Source organism: Opisthocomus hoazin, chromosome 2, assembly GCF_030867145.1.
Source record: "Opisthocomus hoazin isolate bOpiHoa1 chromosome 2, bOpiHoa1.hap1, whole genome shotgun sequence".
In the NCBI taxonomy this organism is placed as follows: Eukaryota; Metazoa; Chordata; class Aves; order Opisthocomiformes; family Opisthocomidae; genus Opisthocomus; species Opisthocomus hoazin.
In genome coordinates this window covers 65,694,682-65,713,357 of record NC_134415.1, presented here as the reverse complement: position 1 = coordinate 65,713,357, position 18,676 = coordinate 65,694,682, and the positions used below count along the sequence as shown (strand labels likewise).

Genomic DNA, 18,676 nt, shown 5'->3' with positions numbered 1-18,676 from the left:
CCTTCCTAATCTAATAAATTTAATGGAGATGCTCACATTGTTAAATTGCTTGCTAAATGGAGGGCCATGGGCCCAGGGGCAGAATCCCAAGCTCCAAGTTGTGACTCAATCCCCAGCACCTCCTCCCATGAGAGCTGCGTCCATGGGAGCAGCCCCGTGACCAGCCCTAAAGCTGCAGCTGCTGGGAAGGAGCTTCTCATTGCGAGTGGCCACAACAGCATAATGGGGAAGAGAAAAAGCGGATCTGTGGTTCTTCAGGACTTTTCCACGGATGCAATTCTAGTTCTTAAGATAAGAAAAAGAGACAAAGAAAGGGGAAAATAAAGCTTATTAACACAAACAGTGAGAACCTGTCTGAATTAATAGTCTTTGACCTTTGTTACCTCCTTAAGCAGACCTTAAGAGGGTTTTGTAGTATATTTCACTATTACTAGAGTAACAGTGTTCATCCTACTGTAGATGTAACATATAGTTGCTTTTGTAAGTAAAAGTCACCATCATTTTCCCAATTAACTTGCTGACTTCTAGCTGCCTTTCAGCCAAACAGTAAAAGTTTGTCTCTTCAATACATTTACTAACAATCTCCTTGCAATTCAGTAGACACCAATTACTTTAAAGTGTCTTGGTGGAAATTCTGAGTTTTGCAAGTCTCTAGCTGCATGTTAATGCTTAAAAAAAACTCTAATATATGCCTGCATCTGTGTCTTCAGATCACAAATCTGTTTATGGAGGGTCTTTCTAATGATGCTCTCTTTAATCGCTAGCATTTAGCTAGTGTTCAGTGGCTTTCAGTCTTTTTCTAGTTGGAGAGACAAGTTTTGTCAGGTATAGTCCTTAGGGCAAGCTTACTTATTTACAAAAAATATGTAGAAAGTCCCATTTCCTTGAACACAGAAGTGCCCAGTGACAGTCATCTTGCAAGAGCTCAAACAATAGACTCAGTTATAAAGAAATGAAAAAAGTTTCAGGATGCCAGGGGATGTGAAAGCAGCAGAAAGAGACCTCCAGAAATCTGCCTTACTCTAACATTTGCTTCCAAGTGGGAGATACAGAACCTAGAAAATGAAAGGTTTTGATTTCCCCAGAATAAATGTCCTCTGCTTTAGGTGAAACTAATCCAATGTAAAGATGAAGCTGCCCAAGAAAGCAAATAAAACAGCCTAAAATTTGCAATGTCTGTTCAGTAAAATATAGAAGCTCCTAAACCACTAACGTGCGTGCTACTAAGAAGAACAAACCAAAACCAGCACTACATGGAGTACGAGAAATCATCCATGCATCAAGTTTCATTCTTTGTATCGCACCCCAGCACTAAAGTGTATGAGACTTCAGGAAACCTACCAGCTGCATAATCAACAACTGGGAATTCGATATTAAAAAAAAAAACAACAAACAAAAACCAAAAAACAACTAGAAGTTGCACAATCCTACCCAAGTCCTGAGAAAGGCAACCAGGCAATCCATGTAGAAAGGGAGGGAAGGACTGAGGCACAAATAAGCTTTCTGCTGCAATTCCCAAGCAGGAGGAAATACAATGTAGGTATTTTCTTAGATTGCTGGGAATCAAGGCCATAAAATACTTCTCATTAAAAATCAATGAGGAAAAACTAAAAAGCACAACACAGAAAGATTTAAGAATAAAACAAAGTCTAGAGGAGAATACAGTATATGCTACACAGTCCAAAAACCTCTGGAGGAAAGACTAAAAAAATACCTAGCCCTTAATCAGCAGCACATGAGGAGGAGATTTGTCTCTGGTGACTTGGGCTCTGAGTGTGGCATCTACCCTGCAGTGCTCATAAGAGCAGAGGAACATAAAGTCTTCCATAGGTTCGTTCATCTCTCTAGTTAGGATGACCAGACCAGACTGGGTGCACCTCTCTCCCTCCAGTGGAGGTGGTGGTCAAGCCCATCAGCCTTGCTCTCTGCTTCCTCGGCATTTAAATTTATCAGAGATGCACCTTGCTCTGGGAGGAGCCGTGGGGAACACTGTAAGTCTTTACATGAGAAGGATAATCTATCCTCCGTGTCCACCAGTCACAAGGAGGAAAAGGAACGGAGTTCAGTTTCAACAAGAAAGGAGGCATTGGGAGTAACCTCTTGTGGGAAGAGGAGCGACACGTGAGGATGGGTCACCCAGGAGGGCTCCTGGATGTTTTGAAGGGCAGGTTAGAGAAACACCTGTCAGAAATTACACTATTTAGCTGATTCTGCCTAGGGGTAGTGGGATGGAGTGGGTGATCTCTCAAAGTCACTGCCAGCCCCATTTTGATAGGCCTTCCTATACTACCTGACAAATCTGGCTTCACACTGTGTAGTAATAAATTTGGCAGGGGTACTGCTGAATCAGATACAGCACAGCTAAAAACATCCCTAACAGCTCACTTTTCACATCTTTTTTCTTTAAAAGCTTTTAAAATATGTACTGCTTATCAGACTAATCCATAGTCACTGAACTGAACTGGCCAGAGGCAGACAGCTTATCAGAGACAAGGGAAATTACTTCCATTGGTTTTCTGGATAGTTTTTGATTGTCTGTACGTTTCGATGCTTGCCCATCCTTGCATAAAAACATTTATATTCCTCAAGCACATTTTAAAATTATGTTAAAATATTTTTAAACTAGTAACGTGTAAAGGTGTTTTTTGTAATTTTTTTTTTTTTTTTTTAAATTTCCCTCCTCCCAGTGTGGTTTCTGCTGTGGTAAACGAAGTTTCAAAACAGAAACACTGACTGCAGCAGATGAGCCAATCTCAGGACGCAGAACCCACAGACTGTATCTTTACAAGATCTAAAGCATTACAACACTGCCGGCATGCTCTCACCTGCCCCCAGCTCAGAGTGATTTGGAAGGCAGAGGGACCAAGACCGTTAACTTTCCATTTGCTACAAAAGCAGAGATTTGGTTTCTATTTCTGGTCTTGTCCCTTTAGTAAAAGCTTCTGTTTGCCCTTGCAACAAATCATTCAAGTTTTTTATTCCTCAGTTCTGCATCTGTAAAACAAGAGTAAAACTACCATACTCCCGTATTTCTCCAGGAAGAGTTAAGAATAAACTCCTTCACGTCTACTCAATACTCAATAGTATCAGGAGGCATGCATAGAAAATGGAACATACATAGAGCTTGTATTCCATGGTTATCAGTCAGGAAAGGACTCAAGTATGTGCATCAGCTGCTTATTTCAGTATCTCATCTTTAAACACAATATATCCAGTTACATTCTGATTTTATTTCCATTAACTGATATTAATGGCATGGGTGTCACATGGAGTGTTTTCAGTTCGTACTGGCCTGCATGAGAGCAGAAATCCGTCATACACATTGCGTTGTTAGGTTTAGTCTGTCTCATCGGTACTCTGCAATGGCAGTCACCACTTCCCAGTATAACTAAGTCACCTTATTTATTTCTTGCACGGAAAAACCTGGAGCCCTTATTACTGTCTTTGGAAACGCTGTAAATCAAACCTTGAGTAATATCATTCTTTACATCTTCGTGACTCCGCACACCTGGACTGGAAAGAAAGTAATAATATAGGCTTGCACACTTCACTACCACAATGAAGAGCCAAGTCCTGATCTTAGAACAAGCTATTGCGAGACTCTCTAAAATCGACATGACTTAGCCCGAAAACACCTTCACATGTGAGCAAAAAAATCCACTGACGTCAGTGAGATTATTCACATGAGTAAAAGACTGATGGCAGGTGCCTCATCTTCTCTGTGTGAAAGTGTCTGCTGGTTAAAAATATGATCAGTTTTAACTGCGTAGAGCTCCCTGCCAGGTATGTGCCTTGCCTGAGCCGGTGCTATTCAAAACTTCATTTTCCATATCTATCTGCTTCCCCACACATGCATACACATACACACATATATATACAAACACACATAATTTCCATGTTACAACTATTATCTGCTCAGTGTATCTGCTTTTTATCTGCTAGGAGGCACCACTGCCTAACTCTGTGACAAACAGCCGTGTTTAATCTCAACACTACGGAACAAATACAGCTGCAGCTACCTGTGCCCTCTCGCTATAAACAGATTTGTTCGCTTTTCACTCGAGTTAGGTAACCTAGCAGCTGCAAAGCATAAAAATACACAAAGACATAAAAATACAGGGTTTTTTTCTGTACACTGGCTCTTGTTCTGGGGTGGAGAGAAGGCAGAAGACCCACTGAAAGCTGACCTGTTGGCACACAAAAGCCTTCTGTGGAAGTACTGGTGTTGGCCGCAGCGCTCACAAGCAGAGCAATCACTTGCTGTATTTTGCTGTGGCATGGCTACAAGGGTGCAAACACCAAATTATCCAACAAAATAAAACAGCAAAGAAGGGCACAAGGCTTCTCTAGACAGCTGTAAGATATAATTTAAGACAGAAAGTGATGTGGAAAGCGTTGAGATGGAAAGGTGAGCCTTGCTGCAACGTAGCTTTTCCCAACAGCCACAGCAGTAAACCCTGCGGACTGCTCCGCTACGATTGCCTCAGAATTTTCAACAAGGAACTGCTTTTCGGACAACGACAGAGATTTTGGCTTAAACTACTGTCGTATTTTCTTATATGAAAGTGGCCCTTGGGAGCACTTTGATTGAAGCAGCTCCTTTGTGCTGGGCATCAAATTTACGGGCCACGCTGCAGGCACTCCCTGTGCCTCACCAGTTGCAGGTGCCACTTCAGCTAACCCATGGTCTGACACCTCGGTGAGAGGGCAGCCTCTCCAACAGGCTGAGTCCCTGATTCACCTCTTCCCACTGGGAGCTTAGACACACCACTGACGCACCAAGCAATTTCGGAGTAAACATTTGCCTCTCGCGATGCTGTAAGCCACTGCCCTTTCTGTAGTCTTCCTGTTCAGCGTTCGGTGACTTCCACCAAACTCCTGTGAAACCTTGCTTGCTCTTTCTATACTGCTGTTCTTCATTTTCTCAGGAATTTTTTGCTTTCTTTTCTTCCTCCAGCTCATCTGCTTCAATCGTTGTGCTGTTCTCAGTGAAAACTATTCCCTCAAATGCATGCCTAAGCATAACATAAATGTGGTCACACTCAGTCAGAACAAATGTCCGTTTAGTGTCGTGTTTGGTGGCACTCACTAGCAGAGGGTTGGGGCCGTCATTTCTGGCACATCTGCCGCCTCAGGCAAGCCGGCACTGGCCACACAGGAATGCGAGCAAGTACTCCGGGTGGTGAGCAGGGCAACTGAGCCATAACTGGAGATCAGAAGTTCCAGAGAGGAAGGGAAACCCAGCAAATCCAGGAATACATGTTAGCAAATGTCATTACCTGATATTAGTCATCTTAGCAGCAATTTAAATAAATGAGCTAATTTTTTTAAAAATTAAGTGGGCTTGGGAGTTTTTCTCTGTGCTGAATATTTTAGACTTGAACCCAGTAGGCTGGGTAACGAGGAGGAGGAGGAGGAGTCATCGCAGGCTAGCTGCCTTTCTCCTGGTGGGCTGCTGGAGCTGCGGGACCACGGGGTGTGAAGCCGGGCTGGCCAAAGCCTTTGGCTGGCGCAGCGCTGGTGGGAATGTGGGGAGGAGCGCGGAGGCGGTTTCCTGCTCGAGTCATAGCAGCACTCAGGGCTAACCGCAAAGCACACCCTTGCCCTCCCAGAGCAGGAGCCCAGCGCTCCCCCTTCGGAAGGGGCACAGGGGAGACAGACACGGGGACAGGACCAGAGTCGTATGGTTAATGTAAACCAGGCGGTGGAGGAGGCAGAAAAGCGTGAGAGAAGAGGCGGGAAAATGTGAGAGAAGGACGGGACTGGGGCACGTGGAGTTTGTTTCTGAAGAAACAGGCCGGCTGCCATTGGGAACAGGTGAACCAGCGGAGGTCGTCTGGGGAAAGAGTGCGAGCGGAAACACAGCCCGAAGAACGGGAGCGATGCAGAAGGGGGGCCTGAAGCTGCGGCTTGCCCTGACATGCTCCCCTCCTCCGTGTGAAGCCTTGCGTTTATTTATCCAAACCATGTCCTAACTTACAAAGACGGCCCTACAGAGAATATTGGTCAAAGAGCATTTCAGACTCAGTCCAGTAAGACCCAGCTTCAGAAAGGAGAAAAATGCCTTCCCAGCCCACTGAAGGCTTGCTAGGAGACAGCTGGAGAGGGCCATGGCAGCTGACATCCATTTCTTTTTGCTTACCTGTGTGACAGAAACTAAACAAACTGAATTTTCTTCCCACTATTGAAGGTTTGCAAGTGCAAGAGTAGAGCTTGTACTATCCAACCATGCCCTGCTGCAAAATGCCTTCCTTGATGCACTCCAACAGGAGAAAGTTAGTGTACGTATGCTTTCTATTCATTCTGAGTGGTCAATACTAGCCTGAAACCAGGTGAGAGAAATCCAAGGCGTGCTTGTCTAAAATTACTTACAACCTCTTCAAGGCTTTCAGAGTCATGATTCATCAGAGGTGGTTTGTGTTTAGTTTTGGGGGTGTGCTTTTTTTTAATTATCAAATTGAGTGAGTTTTTGTTAAGTTTGGAATGCAAAAATATTTTTCTGTCAAAAAGAACTAAAATTTCAAAAGCCCTTGTGCCCCACAAGGACACAATTCCATGACACAATAGCTGCTTTTTAAAACAGATGTTTTGAAGTTATATAAAATATCAAAAATAGTCCAACTGTCCAGTGTTTAATTTTGAGGATTCTCTTTTCTTCCTAGAACATGTTTACCATTACCAATTTATTACTACTTAGATAACTGCAACCCAACAGCCAAGAAAATGAAAGCTTAATTAGAATACCTCTGACATCTTACATTTGTTTTTCAAAATACCCAAGGGTTAAGCAGGCTTTTTGCTTGAAATGTTGTAAAAATTAAGCTGTGTGACAGTTACCAGCCGAATCCTGAAACCCCACATTTTGAAACACTCCTAACCCATCCTTACACAGAACATCTATTTTTTACATATAAACTGAGCAAAAAGTAGTTTTGGCTTTCATCACTTAGCACTGGCTAACTTATATTAGGCAACAACAGTCCAGTTAGAACTGACAGCATCACATTTATTGCCTAATAGGTGTTGCTCCTTGCTCTCTGACCTACTGATGCCTTGTCTAGAGAAAGGATTTTGCCTTTCTTGGAGTTCAAACTAATTTAATTAGTGAAATCCTTGATTCTGCATCCACATTTTCCCCTCGGGCAGGAGATTAAGTGTGATGTCAGCAGAGGCTGAGCACTTGCCTTCATTTCTGAGGGAAAGGCAATTCTCAAAAGATGCAAGTCAAACACCTTTTTCTGCATCCAAGATCTGACAGGAGGGACCAACACTCCTAGCAAGCTTGCAATGCCTCGTCTCTCGCAGGCAGTCGGGCTGCCAAGGTCACACAGCCACCCCTGTCTGCAGGATCATAAATGGCCTATTTCCACTCCCCAGCCAGGGCTTGCAAAGGGCAAAACGCAATTCCAAGTTCACCCCGTGGGACAGCCAGCACGGCTCTAGGGTTGGTCTCTTGCGTGGTGCTGGAGACCGGCCGGTGATACCCCAGCCGACGTGAGGCAGCCTGCTGAGAATCTCTGCCGCTCGAAGCACTCGCAGAATTATTTTTCCCTCTTGCACCTCACATTTACACTTCTCCCCACAGATGACCAAGGATGTAAACACCTCTGGGAAGCAACTGCTTGTAGAGAACTCAGAAGAAATGAAGGTTTCCTGGGGTACCCGCCCATTTCTGTTGGTCTCCTCTCAGGTACGTGCTGGTGTGTTTTGAGGCACGGTATGACTGTTCAGTGTCCCACAGTAATTTCAGATCTGAACAAGTCAGTACCTAATTATAGGTATAGTATTATTTTTAGTATCTTTCCTGTACTCAACAAGCGTTTTTTTGTTAAAATCACCAGTCACGATTTAGACTCATTTACCCTCCTATAGATTTAAACAGATTTTGCTGTACGGGGGAGGTTATTCAGCATAATCATCTACATCTTTCACACATAAGTTACGAAAGACTACCTCAGAAATGGCGTTGAAGGCAGTAATGCGCACAGCTGGATCCACAGCTGCGGTGTCGTTCAAGAGAACGGCCAACACACTTTGAGGAGCTCAGGAGGAGCCCGACTATCATCTGGGCTGGCAGAGAAGCTAGCTCTCGGTTACGTCTGAGCTACTGCAAGTTGATTTAGACTCAGAGAGCTGAACAGGTCTACCTCTGTGTCTGTCTGCTACCTTCCTACAGTGGGAAAAAGCCCTGTCAGCAACTACACGTGCCTCAGTCTGTTTTCAGTGCTTCTGAGCCACATCCTGTACTTTACTATTTTGAATATGGTACTAAGAGCAGGCTACTGATGTACTTTCAGAAAAGACAAGGAAAACCAAGAGAAGTGAAGTCTTGTACAAAGCAGTTGCAATGATAAATACTAGCTCAAATGCTCCCTCCAGCCTTTAAGAAACTAGGAGGAAATAAATTAGCCCCTTTCATCTAAGAGCTGTAATACCCACATGTGTGTGCTTTTATGTATGGAGTGTGGTCACACTCAAACACATAAATCTTGGTACCAGCATGTAAGACCCTTGCACTTCCTGAAGCAACATTCTTCTTCTCTTAATTCTCTTTGGATACATTCCTGTTTCCATCACAGAAATGGGAGTGAAAAATGGAAGGCTGAAAAATAGCTAAGCTATCAGGTGAAATTTAACTCAAGGCGCTGGTGTATAAAGAAGGGAAGAAGGAACTACAGCCTTCCTCCTGTCCCTTTATTGACCTTAAATTACTCTTGCAGAAGCCAGGCAGACAGGAGAAGTCATCTGTTTTCCACGAGAATGAGACATACTTTATTTAAACTCTTCATATCTAAAGTAACCCACACCTCCAGTGCTACAGCTTGTTTCCATTTCTTTACTGTATTTCTTTCAAGATAGGATGAGCAGCGGATAAAAACCTGCAAGTTACTGGTACACTAAGTATAAAGCACAAAGAGGTCTGTGCATCTTTTAAACACAGGTCTCTCATAAAACCTCATTTTTGCCCAGAGATGGGCCTGGCTTCCAGAATTCAGGCTCTTACAAAGCTAAGCTTCTTAAAATATGGGAGCTCGTTTGGCTCATAAAGGGTGATTTTTCTCTCTCTTAGCTATTAATCCTGTAGCTGCAGACAATCAATACCACTTCTTGGAGAGAAATCAATCAGCAGAAGTCAATCTGTACAAGCCACAACTATAAAAACAAACATAAACTGGAACCACGCATGCACAAACAACTTGAGTAATCCTAACCACTTGCTTCTCTTGGAATTAAGGCTACAAAGGCCACTAGAGAACAACAGCCACGGAAGGGTAAGGTTATCAGCTACCATGGTGAACCTAAATGTTCTCATGGGGAACCGCAACGCAGGTCTAAGTTTTGGACTCTAATCACAAATTCCAATGGTCTTTGAAGTTTCTCTATAGAATGAACTACCTCTTTTAACCATTTCCATTCCTAATTAACAGGCAATAAGAACTTGTCAAGTTGTGGAAATCATAAGCAAAGCCAAGCACCAGGGCACGTATCGCAGCATTGTCCGAAACTGCCTGGCATGAGATTTGAAGTTGGAGATGAGAAGATAAGGATGAGCCTTTCAACTACACGAACATGACACTCCTCCTTAATATACTGTAGTTCTCCTTATGCCTATATCCCTTTTTATTTATTTCTATGTTAGATTTATTCTTCTCTCCTTCACAATGGCAAGCGAGCCAGAAAATAGCACGTAAAACCACCAAGCTCAGCCCTCCCATATACTTCCACTCCAAGTACTGAAGCTTAATGCCCTCTCTAGTAAACACACAGATTACCACCACCACAAACGCAGTTCAATCCTGCTGAGTGTATAGACATATACTAGGTAATACCAAACACTACATGCACAAAATTGTCAAGGTTTCTGAGGGTTCAAAAATCACTATATTTTACAACATCTTCCCCACTGCTTTTCTCATCTCTACTGTTGCATGAACATATTTTTTCTTTTTCAAATCATTTAGCTAATCAAAGAAGACAATTGTCTGTGAGTTCTCACTGCGTTTGGGTATCGTACAGCCATCACTTCAGGTGCAATCTAGAAACTTCAGGACATAGACACCATAGAGTTTATCCACAGAGCGATTAGCCTATTTATTATGTGCACACCGCATGCCTTATATATGAAATAATCTGACACTTCAGTATGCTGTTTAATACTTTAGCTAATACTTACTGGCTGTGTCCATGCAACAGATCAGCCTCTTCACAGATCCAAAATGTACCTTAAACCACCTTGTGTCAATGCCAAAACATCCCAGCACTGCTCAACTTGGAACTAAGCATTTCACTTCTGTCCTTCATAAATTCCGACTGTGCTCAAACAGCATGTGTTCACGCAGGAATAAAAGTGGCTGTTCAGACTTTGTTTCTATCAAAATAAGCTGAGGAAGTCGCTTCTGCTGTCCCAGTTTTTGGGGGGAGTGAACTGCAAACAGCAGTCTCTCCCCTCCTCTGGAGCCCAGTAGTGGCATCCACACAGGGACTTCACATTTTTAAAGTGCTTTGTGAATGCTGACCTCAGGCAGCCTGCCCAAGGATTCTCTGGGGCTGTGCGAGGAGGCAGTGGATTACTACCGCTGGAATATTGCCTGCCTTCTGGGCGGTTTTAACATGATAAAATACCTCTGGGCATCAGTGTGGTCCCTGAACTCCAGCTCAATGGCTTAACTGCAAAGCCCATAGCGTGACCCCTTTTATCCTGTGTTTCTCAGAGCAACATCTTGATCAAAAGGGATGTTTTGTGCATTTCAGTGCTCTACTAACTATGAAACAAAACATACTGAAATTTGCTTAAAGGGAGGCCCGAAGCTGCTTCTCAAAATGTAGATCTATTTATTAGTAAAAACACGATAAAGTGGAAGATGAAAGACAAATACGCTGAAACAGATGTGTAATGCGGACCAAGAAACTTTTTCAACTATTAGAAAACATTAAAAGGGGGAAGCTTTCAATGTCCCATCATAAGAAACATGGCTGGTATAGCCACATACCAACTCCAGTGGGATCTAAGGTTATGCCGATGTTAGTGAGTAATGCAACCAATACGAGCAGGTCTGTTACAAGAAAATGTTGGCATTGAGAAAATCTTGTCTACGCTACACACACTTCAGGATTTTTCTTTTTAAGACTGGATCAGCTCTACTCGCATTAGATATGCTGATGAAGCACATCTTCCAGGGCAGCTTCATCCAGAAGAAGTCCAGTTCCAAGACTGCACCACAACACAGACAGTAGCACAGTAAGTGTAATAATTGAGAGATTTGCTCCAAAGTCACATGCCTTACCTGAACAAAAACAGTAAACATTCCGTACATATATCAAAATGCTTCTGTTTTTGCAGTACAGCTTTCGGGCTCATTTCCCTTTCCTCAGAATAAGTATATATTGTAGTACCCATTCGATTCTTTCTTCTGTATAGATCTACAACACAGATACTGGATGCTACGGGCCAGAAATTTAATGGTTTCTCTAACTGCAGAAGAATGCGGTTAGGGAAACTTCCACTAAGAGCATGGGGAAGGATTTAAGATGGGCCTTGGTAAATTAGTAGATTAACATCCTGCTACTTCCAAAATTCAGGATTTTCCTTCCTACCCTTATGAGTTGCTTGCAAAAATTGCTAAACTCTCCCACATGATAAAGAGGAGCATGCTACATTTCTTGATCCTGTTGATTAAACAGTGAATTTTCCTTTTTTTTTTTTCCATTTGCTTTTCCATTTTGCATTTTCTTTGCTTTTTCATTTGTTCTACAGTGTAGGTTTTTAAACAGTGAGTGAAACACCAATTTATAAAAATCCCGCCAAGGTGCAGCAACGAGTGAAATTTTTGTCCTGTGCAAAAGGAGGTAATGCTCAGACAGCCTGTTTGGTGGGCACAGCTCATCAGACAGCAGTGCCCTAGAACAGAACACAGCCAGAGACGGCTGAAACAGTAGCTGTAATCCAGTAAAGATAAGGTTGTACCCACTAACACACCACGGTGAAAGAAAAAGGTGTTCTGCTGGATGTTTTGCAGAGGTCCAACTACGTTAGCATTTAAATGTTGCTGCCACAGAATTCAGAAAGGAACTCAACAAGAGATCCCAAAGGGGTAGGCACAGCACAGATCCTGTAAGATGTAAGTTTTTCAGTCTACGAAGTCCTGCTGTAAAACTGCTTTTCACGTCCCTTGGGTCCCGGTACTATCTGTTCCTACTCCAGGATCAGATCAAGCCCTCGGGGCAACTGCAGTATTTTCAGGACAGCATCTGCTTGGGACTGGCAACCCAGGCGTCTTCTGCTGGAAGAAAGTACCCAAAAGGGACTCTGCTACCTATCACTACACTTTGCAGAAAGAGCAGGAGGACTGCTATGACAGTTCCGCACCTCATGTAATTTTTTCCATTAGTAGCAAAACATTGCTAGGCTGAATTCAACCAAATTCTACTGTCTCATGCTGAAAGAAGTGAAAATGGAAGCTCTAAGCCTCCAGTGAAAGGCACAGCTCTCCCTTCCGTGCTGGTATTGCCGACTGTCAACAAAAACCCGAAATCACATCCAGCTAAAACCTCACATCCAGCTAAAACCTCAGGAATGTGCAAACAGATTCCCTTCTCCCTTTAACAACCATTAGACAAAACCTACGCAACCTCCTTGACATTTTTCTAAAGCTTCTTTGGAATCGAAAGCAGCAGTAATCCAATTTTCAAATTTTTTTAAAGGGCAACTGAATGCCAGTTACACAGATTTTCCAGAACACTTGCAGTGATGATCAGCGGGCTTAAATAAGATGAAAACGATGTGGTCAGTTACCTCAAAAGAAGCTGGGACTGGTACCTCTGAAAGCCCCTCAAAATCACTGATGCACAAGGGACCAGTAAGAGCTAACCGAGACAGAGTGCTCTGTGCTACTCGAGAGCATTCAGGGTGCGAGGAACGCTCCTCACTACCGTCCAGCTCCCACACGATCTGGGAGTTTTGCTGTGGATTTAAACGGGAGCAGACTCTGCCCTTAGGTACTCAGTGTCGGAGGCAACGCTTGCAGCAGAGAACAAGAGCATGGAGACAGAGTGGGTTTCTCAGAAGATCTGCTCATCTCTGCAACACCTTGCTCGGTTTTACACTCGACGGATACTAAGAAAGAAACTGCGTGTGATGCTTTCAGCAGCAGCCGGGGACCCGCCGCGCGCACACACCCAGCAGCGATGGGTTACAAGCTCTTTCCCACTCGGTAACGTCACGGCTCGTGCCGGAGACCGTTCGGGGTCCGAACTGCTCCCACCGCCACCTTCTCTGCCCCCTCGGCCTCCTTGGGCCTGGACGCATGGCTGTCACTGGAGGAGTGCTCCAGTCTCCAGGTGGGAGACGGGGACTGGAGCCACTCGGGACACCGGCACGCGGGCCGAATACCTCTGCCAACAAGCAGCGTGGCTTCTGTGGCTTTTGTCTGTCCCTCGGTTGCTCCGGTGGGCTCCCTCCCGGGCCTGGCGACCGCCGAGCAGGCAGCCGGACACCGACACCAAAGATGCTCGGGGGGTTGCCCTGACCCGAAGGACGATCTCCAGAGCGCGCTGCCAACCCACAGCCCGAACCACCTTCACACGCAGCTCGCAACGCCTCGCTGCAGCCCGACCACGGAGCAGAGCAGGGGATGCGGCACCACCGCAGAAACGCCCGGTCCCCTTCCCGCAGTTCCGTGCCGGAGCCCCGGGACACGGGCGTCACGCAGAGGCACGGCTGCGCGGCACACGGAGCCCCGACCCCGACCCCGGCCCCGGCCCCGGCCCCGGCCGCGGGCAGAGCGAGAGGAGCGCGGCACCGAGACGGCCCCCGGGGCCCCGCGGCGCGGGGGGCCCAGCTCCCTCCCCCGGCCCGGCGAGCGACCGGGGCCAGGGGGCGGCGGGGGGGGGGGGGGGAGCAGCGCCGGCACCTACCTGCGTGGGCCGCGGGGGGCGGCGGCAGGAGCAGCGGCAGCACCAGCAGCCAGGCCGCCCCCCGCCGCGGCTGCCCGGCGCCCATGGGGGGGGTCACATCGCCCGGCCCGGGGGCGACCCGCGCCCCGCTCCCCGCCGCCGCCGCTGCGCAAGGTGGAAGGAGCCGGCGGGCGGAGCGCGCGGGGCGGCGGGGAGGGGCCGGGCGCGCGGGGCGGGGCGGGGGGCTGTGCGGGGCGGGGGTGCTCCCACCGGGTCCTGCACTTGGGTCACAACAGCCCCACGCAGCGCTACAGGCTTGGGGAGCAGTGGCTGGAAAGCTGCCCAGCGGAAAAGGACCTTGGGGTGCTGGTCGACAGGCGGCTGAACGTGAGCCAGCAGTGTGCCCAGGTGGCCAAGAAGGCCAACGGCATCCTGGCTTGTCTCAGGAATAGTGTGGCCAGCAGGAGTAGGGAGGTGATCGTGCCCCTCTACTCGGCACTGGTGAGGCCACACCTGGAGAACTGTGTTCAGCTTTGGGCCCCTCACTACAAGAAAGACATTGAGGTGCTGGAGCGTGTCCAGAGAAGGGCAACGAGGCTGGTGAGGGGTCTGGAGAACAAATCTTACGAGGAGCGACTGAAGGAACTGGGGCTGTTTGTTCTGGAGGAGGCTGAGGGGGGGGACCTTATTGCTCTCTACAGCTACCTGAAAGGAGGCTGTAGTGAAGCAGGTGTTGGTCTCTTCTCCCAGGTAACTAGCGATAGGACAAGAGGCAATGGCCTCAAGGTGTGTTAGGGGAGGTTTAGATTAGATACTGGGAAAAATTTCTTTAGAGAAAGAGTGGTCAGGCATTGGAACAGGCTGCCCAGGCAGGTGGTTGGGTCACCATCCCTGGAGGTGTTAAAAAAACATGTAGATGTGGCACTTCAGTATAAGGTTTAGTGGGAATGGTGGTGTTGGGTGGATGGTTGGACTTGATGATCTTAGAGCTCTTTTCCAACCTATGATTCTATGATTCTATGATTCTCCTTCCCTCGGATGGACCCCTGCCAGCTCCTTTCCTGCCAACTGACCTGGTCACTGTCCTCGTGGTGGTTTTGCTCCCTTCCATTTTACACCCCCGTCCTGGCACCCATTTGCCAGCTTTCAGTTTCTCTGTCCTCTCATCGCCAGTTGTCTCCCTGCCATTTCCCTCAGGCTTTTCTACAAGCAAGAGCTGATGCCCGACTGCTGTGTATCAATCCACTTGGAAGCGATGGTCAGCGCGGGTACCGAGAAGGTACTTTGATAGAGACCACACTGCTTTCTCTAACTGGAAATTTTTCCACGTTCAGTTGAAACTTCTTGAACTCTTGCAGATAAGCATTATTGACATCTTAAGCAGAAGTGGGGGGAGGAGGCATTCTGGTGGTTTTTTTTATTCCCCTACCCTTGTTCTTGGAAATGTCCCAGCTGACTTGGCTTAAAGCCTGAGGAAGACTTCAGCCTGGCTTCTAGACTGGAAACCCTGTCACAAGAAGCTAAAGTCTGTTGGTGTTACAAGGAGTGAAACTAGCCCCTCCATGTCAGTATCCCCTTTTCCATTTTCTTCTTTTTTTTTTTTTCTGGAAGAATAAAAATAGCGGTTTTATATCTTTGCTCCCTGCCAGAGTATGGTACTGCCCATACTTTCTGCTGTCACCTCTGACTGCCTCTACCAGCCATGACAGCAGAGCTCTGTTTCCATTTTAATTTGTTTTTTTCTTTTCCAATTCCTTTTTTTTCCTGAAGTAAAGGATATACGTAACAAGGTAGTGATAGAAGAATCTAATTTTAGCAGGACAGAGTGTCTTTCATTTACAACACAGCAAATTTGGATTAACCCTTAACCTCTGCAGATTTACTCGAGATCAGTTGTAGAAGAGAGTGGTTAAGAGCAGAAAGTAACTTCTATCCAAAGTGGCTAAAAGACGGAGTTGGTTGAATAATTTTTTTTTTATTGTAATAGTTCAAGAAGTGAAGTTATTTATACAATGGAATATGTCAGAAGTCCATTTAGGATTATGTAACAGTTAATTTTGCAAAAAAAAATCCAACCCTTGTTTTGTTGATTTATACTCCTTTTTAGCTGTCAGGGCCATGAGATGTTGATGTTGTCAGGATTAGCTCCTGCCTTTGTCAAACAAGCGTGGGAAAGAGATGATGATCTTTCCTGATCAGATGCTGTGTGGCCGGTGTAAGGAGCAGCTTGCTTCTCCAAGGAACTTGCTGCCAGGCTTGGGGTGTTTCTTTGCTTCTCCAGCTGACCTCCTCAGCCCCAGAAGCCCAGCAGGAGGGAGGAGATGCTGCGCTTGAGAGGGTCTTCAGAGGGTCAGGGATGTTAACCAGCTTGAATGCATCAGGCTGAAACTGCAGGGATCCTTTTTTTTCCACCCTTTCCCTGACCATGCGAGATACAACTGAAATCAAGCCATGGTTGTGCTTTTCAGCAATCCCCCTCTCATTCCAAGTACTGCTCATGTTTCTAAGAAAAATGTTTATTTTGTGGAGCAGTGCACATGGATGTGTGAATGTCTGCATGAATACACACAGCTTTTGGCTTCCATACTAGCTGTAATCCTACGCTTCTTTCTCAGGCTGCGTTGCGGTTGGCTTCCATTGGAAATTTGCCTGAGTGAGGCATGCAGTGTCTGGCCTTGTGTTTATGCCAGATGGTGGTGATATGTTGGCTACACTTGGGTGGTGACTACTATTGGGTGTGTTAACGGACAAAAAGTGAGGTAGATGGACTGCACAGATATTACTACCGATCACATTTATTTTCCACAAACAATAAAAAAAAACTTGTTTGGACAAAATAGAATTTGATTTTAGTCTAGAACATCAGGCTTCTGATGTATCCCCCCTGAATCTGTGCCTGCTGAACGGTGAAGACAAAAATGTTTCTGTGACTTTTCCTCCCACTAGCAAACAGAGAGATTGCCTCAGGAAATGAGAGCCTGCGCTTTACGCTGTAAATAACTCAGGAGCATAAATAAAAGACTCGTTTCAATGCAGATAGCATCAGACATTGCCGAATGTATTAATAAAGAACAACGTGAGCATTAGGAAGGAACTGGAAAGTTCAGCGATGTGGCCATGATCCAACCCAGCCTTGCAAAACTGATCTTTCTATGGAAATATTTAAATGGTTGTAAATAAACATGCAGGGAGTCTGACCTGGCCAATTTTTAAATTATACATGGAAAAGTCAAACTTACACTGTTACTCAGAAAGCATTTCAGGAAATTTTTGCCTTTGCATTAATGCGATAGAACAGTTGCAGTTTAGTATTCTCCAGTGGAACTTAAAATAAGAAGTGCTTGAAAACATTGAAAGATGCTATCAGACTTATGTTTTGAAATCCAGATGCAGAACTGAGAAAGATGTTGTTTGTGTTTTGTGCTCACAGTAGGAACAGACCCGTGTGCCTTGTATATCCTGAATGCCAGCCACCTTACAGTTGTGAGTACGTTTTTTTTGGTTTAACCAATTGATTTAGGGTTAGACTGGGATGCTTTTGCTCTGATAATGTGCAGTTTTACTCCTTTCATGTTTGCGACCTCCTTTGCGTACTCACCAGTACTGCGCTGTAAATCTGTATTCTGCCAGCCAGGTTATAACTCAGGTGCAGGCTGCTAGGTTTTGCCGGTGCAGTCCAGAGGCAATAGTCTTGCTGTTCAGCTCGGTAGAAGACAGATGGGAAATAAGTGCACACTGTCCATATCAACGCGAAGACTGCTCGACGGCTAGATTTGCCACCCTCCATGCTGCTACACAGAAAATTGTAACAAGAAAGTATCCAGGGGAGAACACAAACAAAACCCATTCATTTGTGATTCTCTCTTTTGATGGTGAAATTCAGTTACACTTTGAAAATAAATAAAGTATATTCTTAGGCAACAATAAGTTGAATAGCATTTTTTCCTTCCCCAATACAAGAATCTGTCAGAGCTTTCAAAGAGAAAGCTGAGGAGCGCAAAGTAAACTTGTTCTGAGTGTTACTGAAGAAAGTTTTGGTTGATGAGTCATGTTCCTCCAGACAGAGTTTACAGGTTATTCCTCATGCTACTGGTTTCAGTGTAACAATGGTTATTCATCTTCCCCTATAAAGTAACTCTTGTGAAAGAGATTCTTCATCATCTTGTTTCCTAAGATATTTTTGCCATTTACTATAAAAGGTTATATAGAAGTTGATGATTTACAAGGTAAGCAAAATAGCAGTTATTTGCAGTCATAGGCTGAAACAAAAGGACCTGATATTTCTATTTCATGAAGAACTTGTGTAAGTGATCAACAGATCTCATTTAAACAGTATTCTCCTCCAGAACTTTGGAAAAAGAGATGTCTCAGACAGTGCTACTGTTGCTCACAGTGAACTGAAACACCTTAAAAGTTACTTCTTGCATCTTCCTTTGCTCTTTGTAGATTGATTGACCAAACGAAATAAGTGATCTTAAACTCATAAGTAAAACAAATCAGCATCAACCAAAAATCCTTCTTTCCCACAGCTGTAATTAGAAATACATCTTTACAGAGCACTCCCTAAAGCACAAGCTCAGGTGAATGAGATTGGTACATACTCTAAAGGTTATTAAACTGTGGATCTTTCACAACTGCTTTGCCTCCTGCCCCTAACAAGCTGTTGCTAATAAATGCAAACTTGACCAAGGAAAAAGTTCTGATATCCAAGCTCCAGCATGTGTGTGGATGCTTTGCATACCGGCTCCCTGAAGTGAAAAGGGTGGAAATGGAGATACACCTC

At 45.2% G+C, this 18,676-nt stretch overlaps 1 protein-coding gene across 3 annotated transcripts in view; it reads right to left on the bottom strand.

The window, feature by feature from the left end:
- Positions 1-14,005, bottom strand: part of IL20RA (interleukin 20 receptor subunit alpha) — a 33,518-nt gene extending 19,513 nt beyond the window's left edge. For 2 of the 3 annotated variants that reach the window (XR_012766508.1, XM_075446571.1), the window contains exon 1: positions 13,915-14,005. Coding sequence is in view for 1 of the 3 variants with exons in the window: in XM_075446571.1 (XP_075302686.1) it covers positions 13,915-13,999 (85 nt within the window). In the remaining 2 variants the exon portion in view is untranslated. The remainder of the gene's footprint in view (positions 1-13,914) is intronic. The other variant, XM_075446584.1, reaches the window with a different exon arrangement.
- Positions 14,006-18,676: the final 4,671 nt, after the last annotated feature.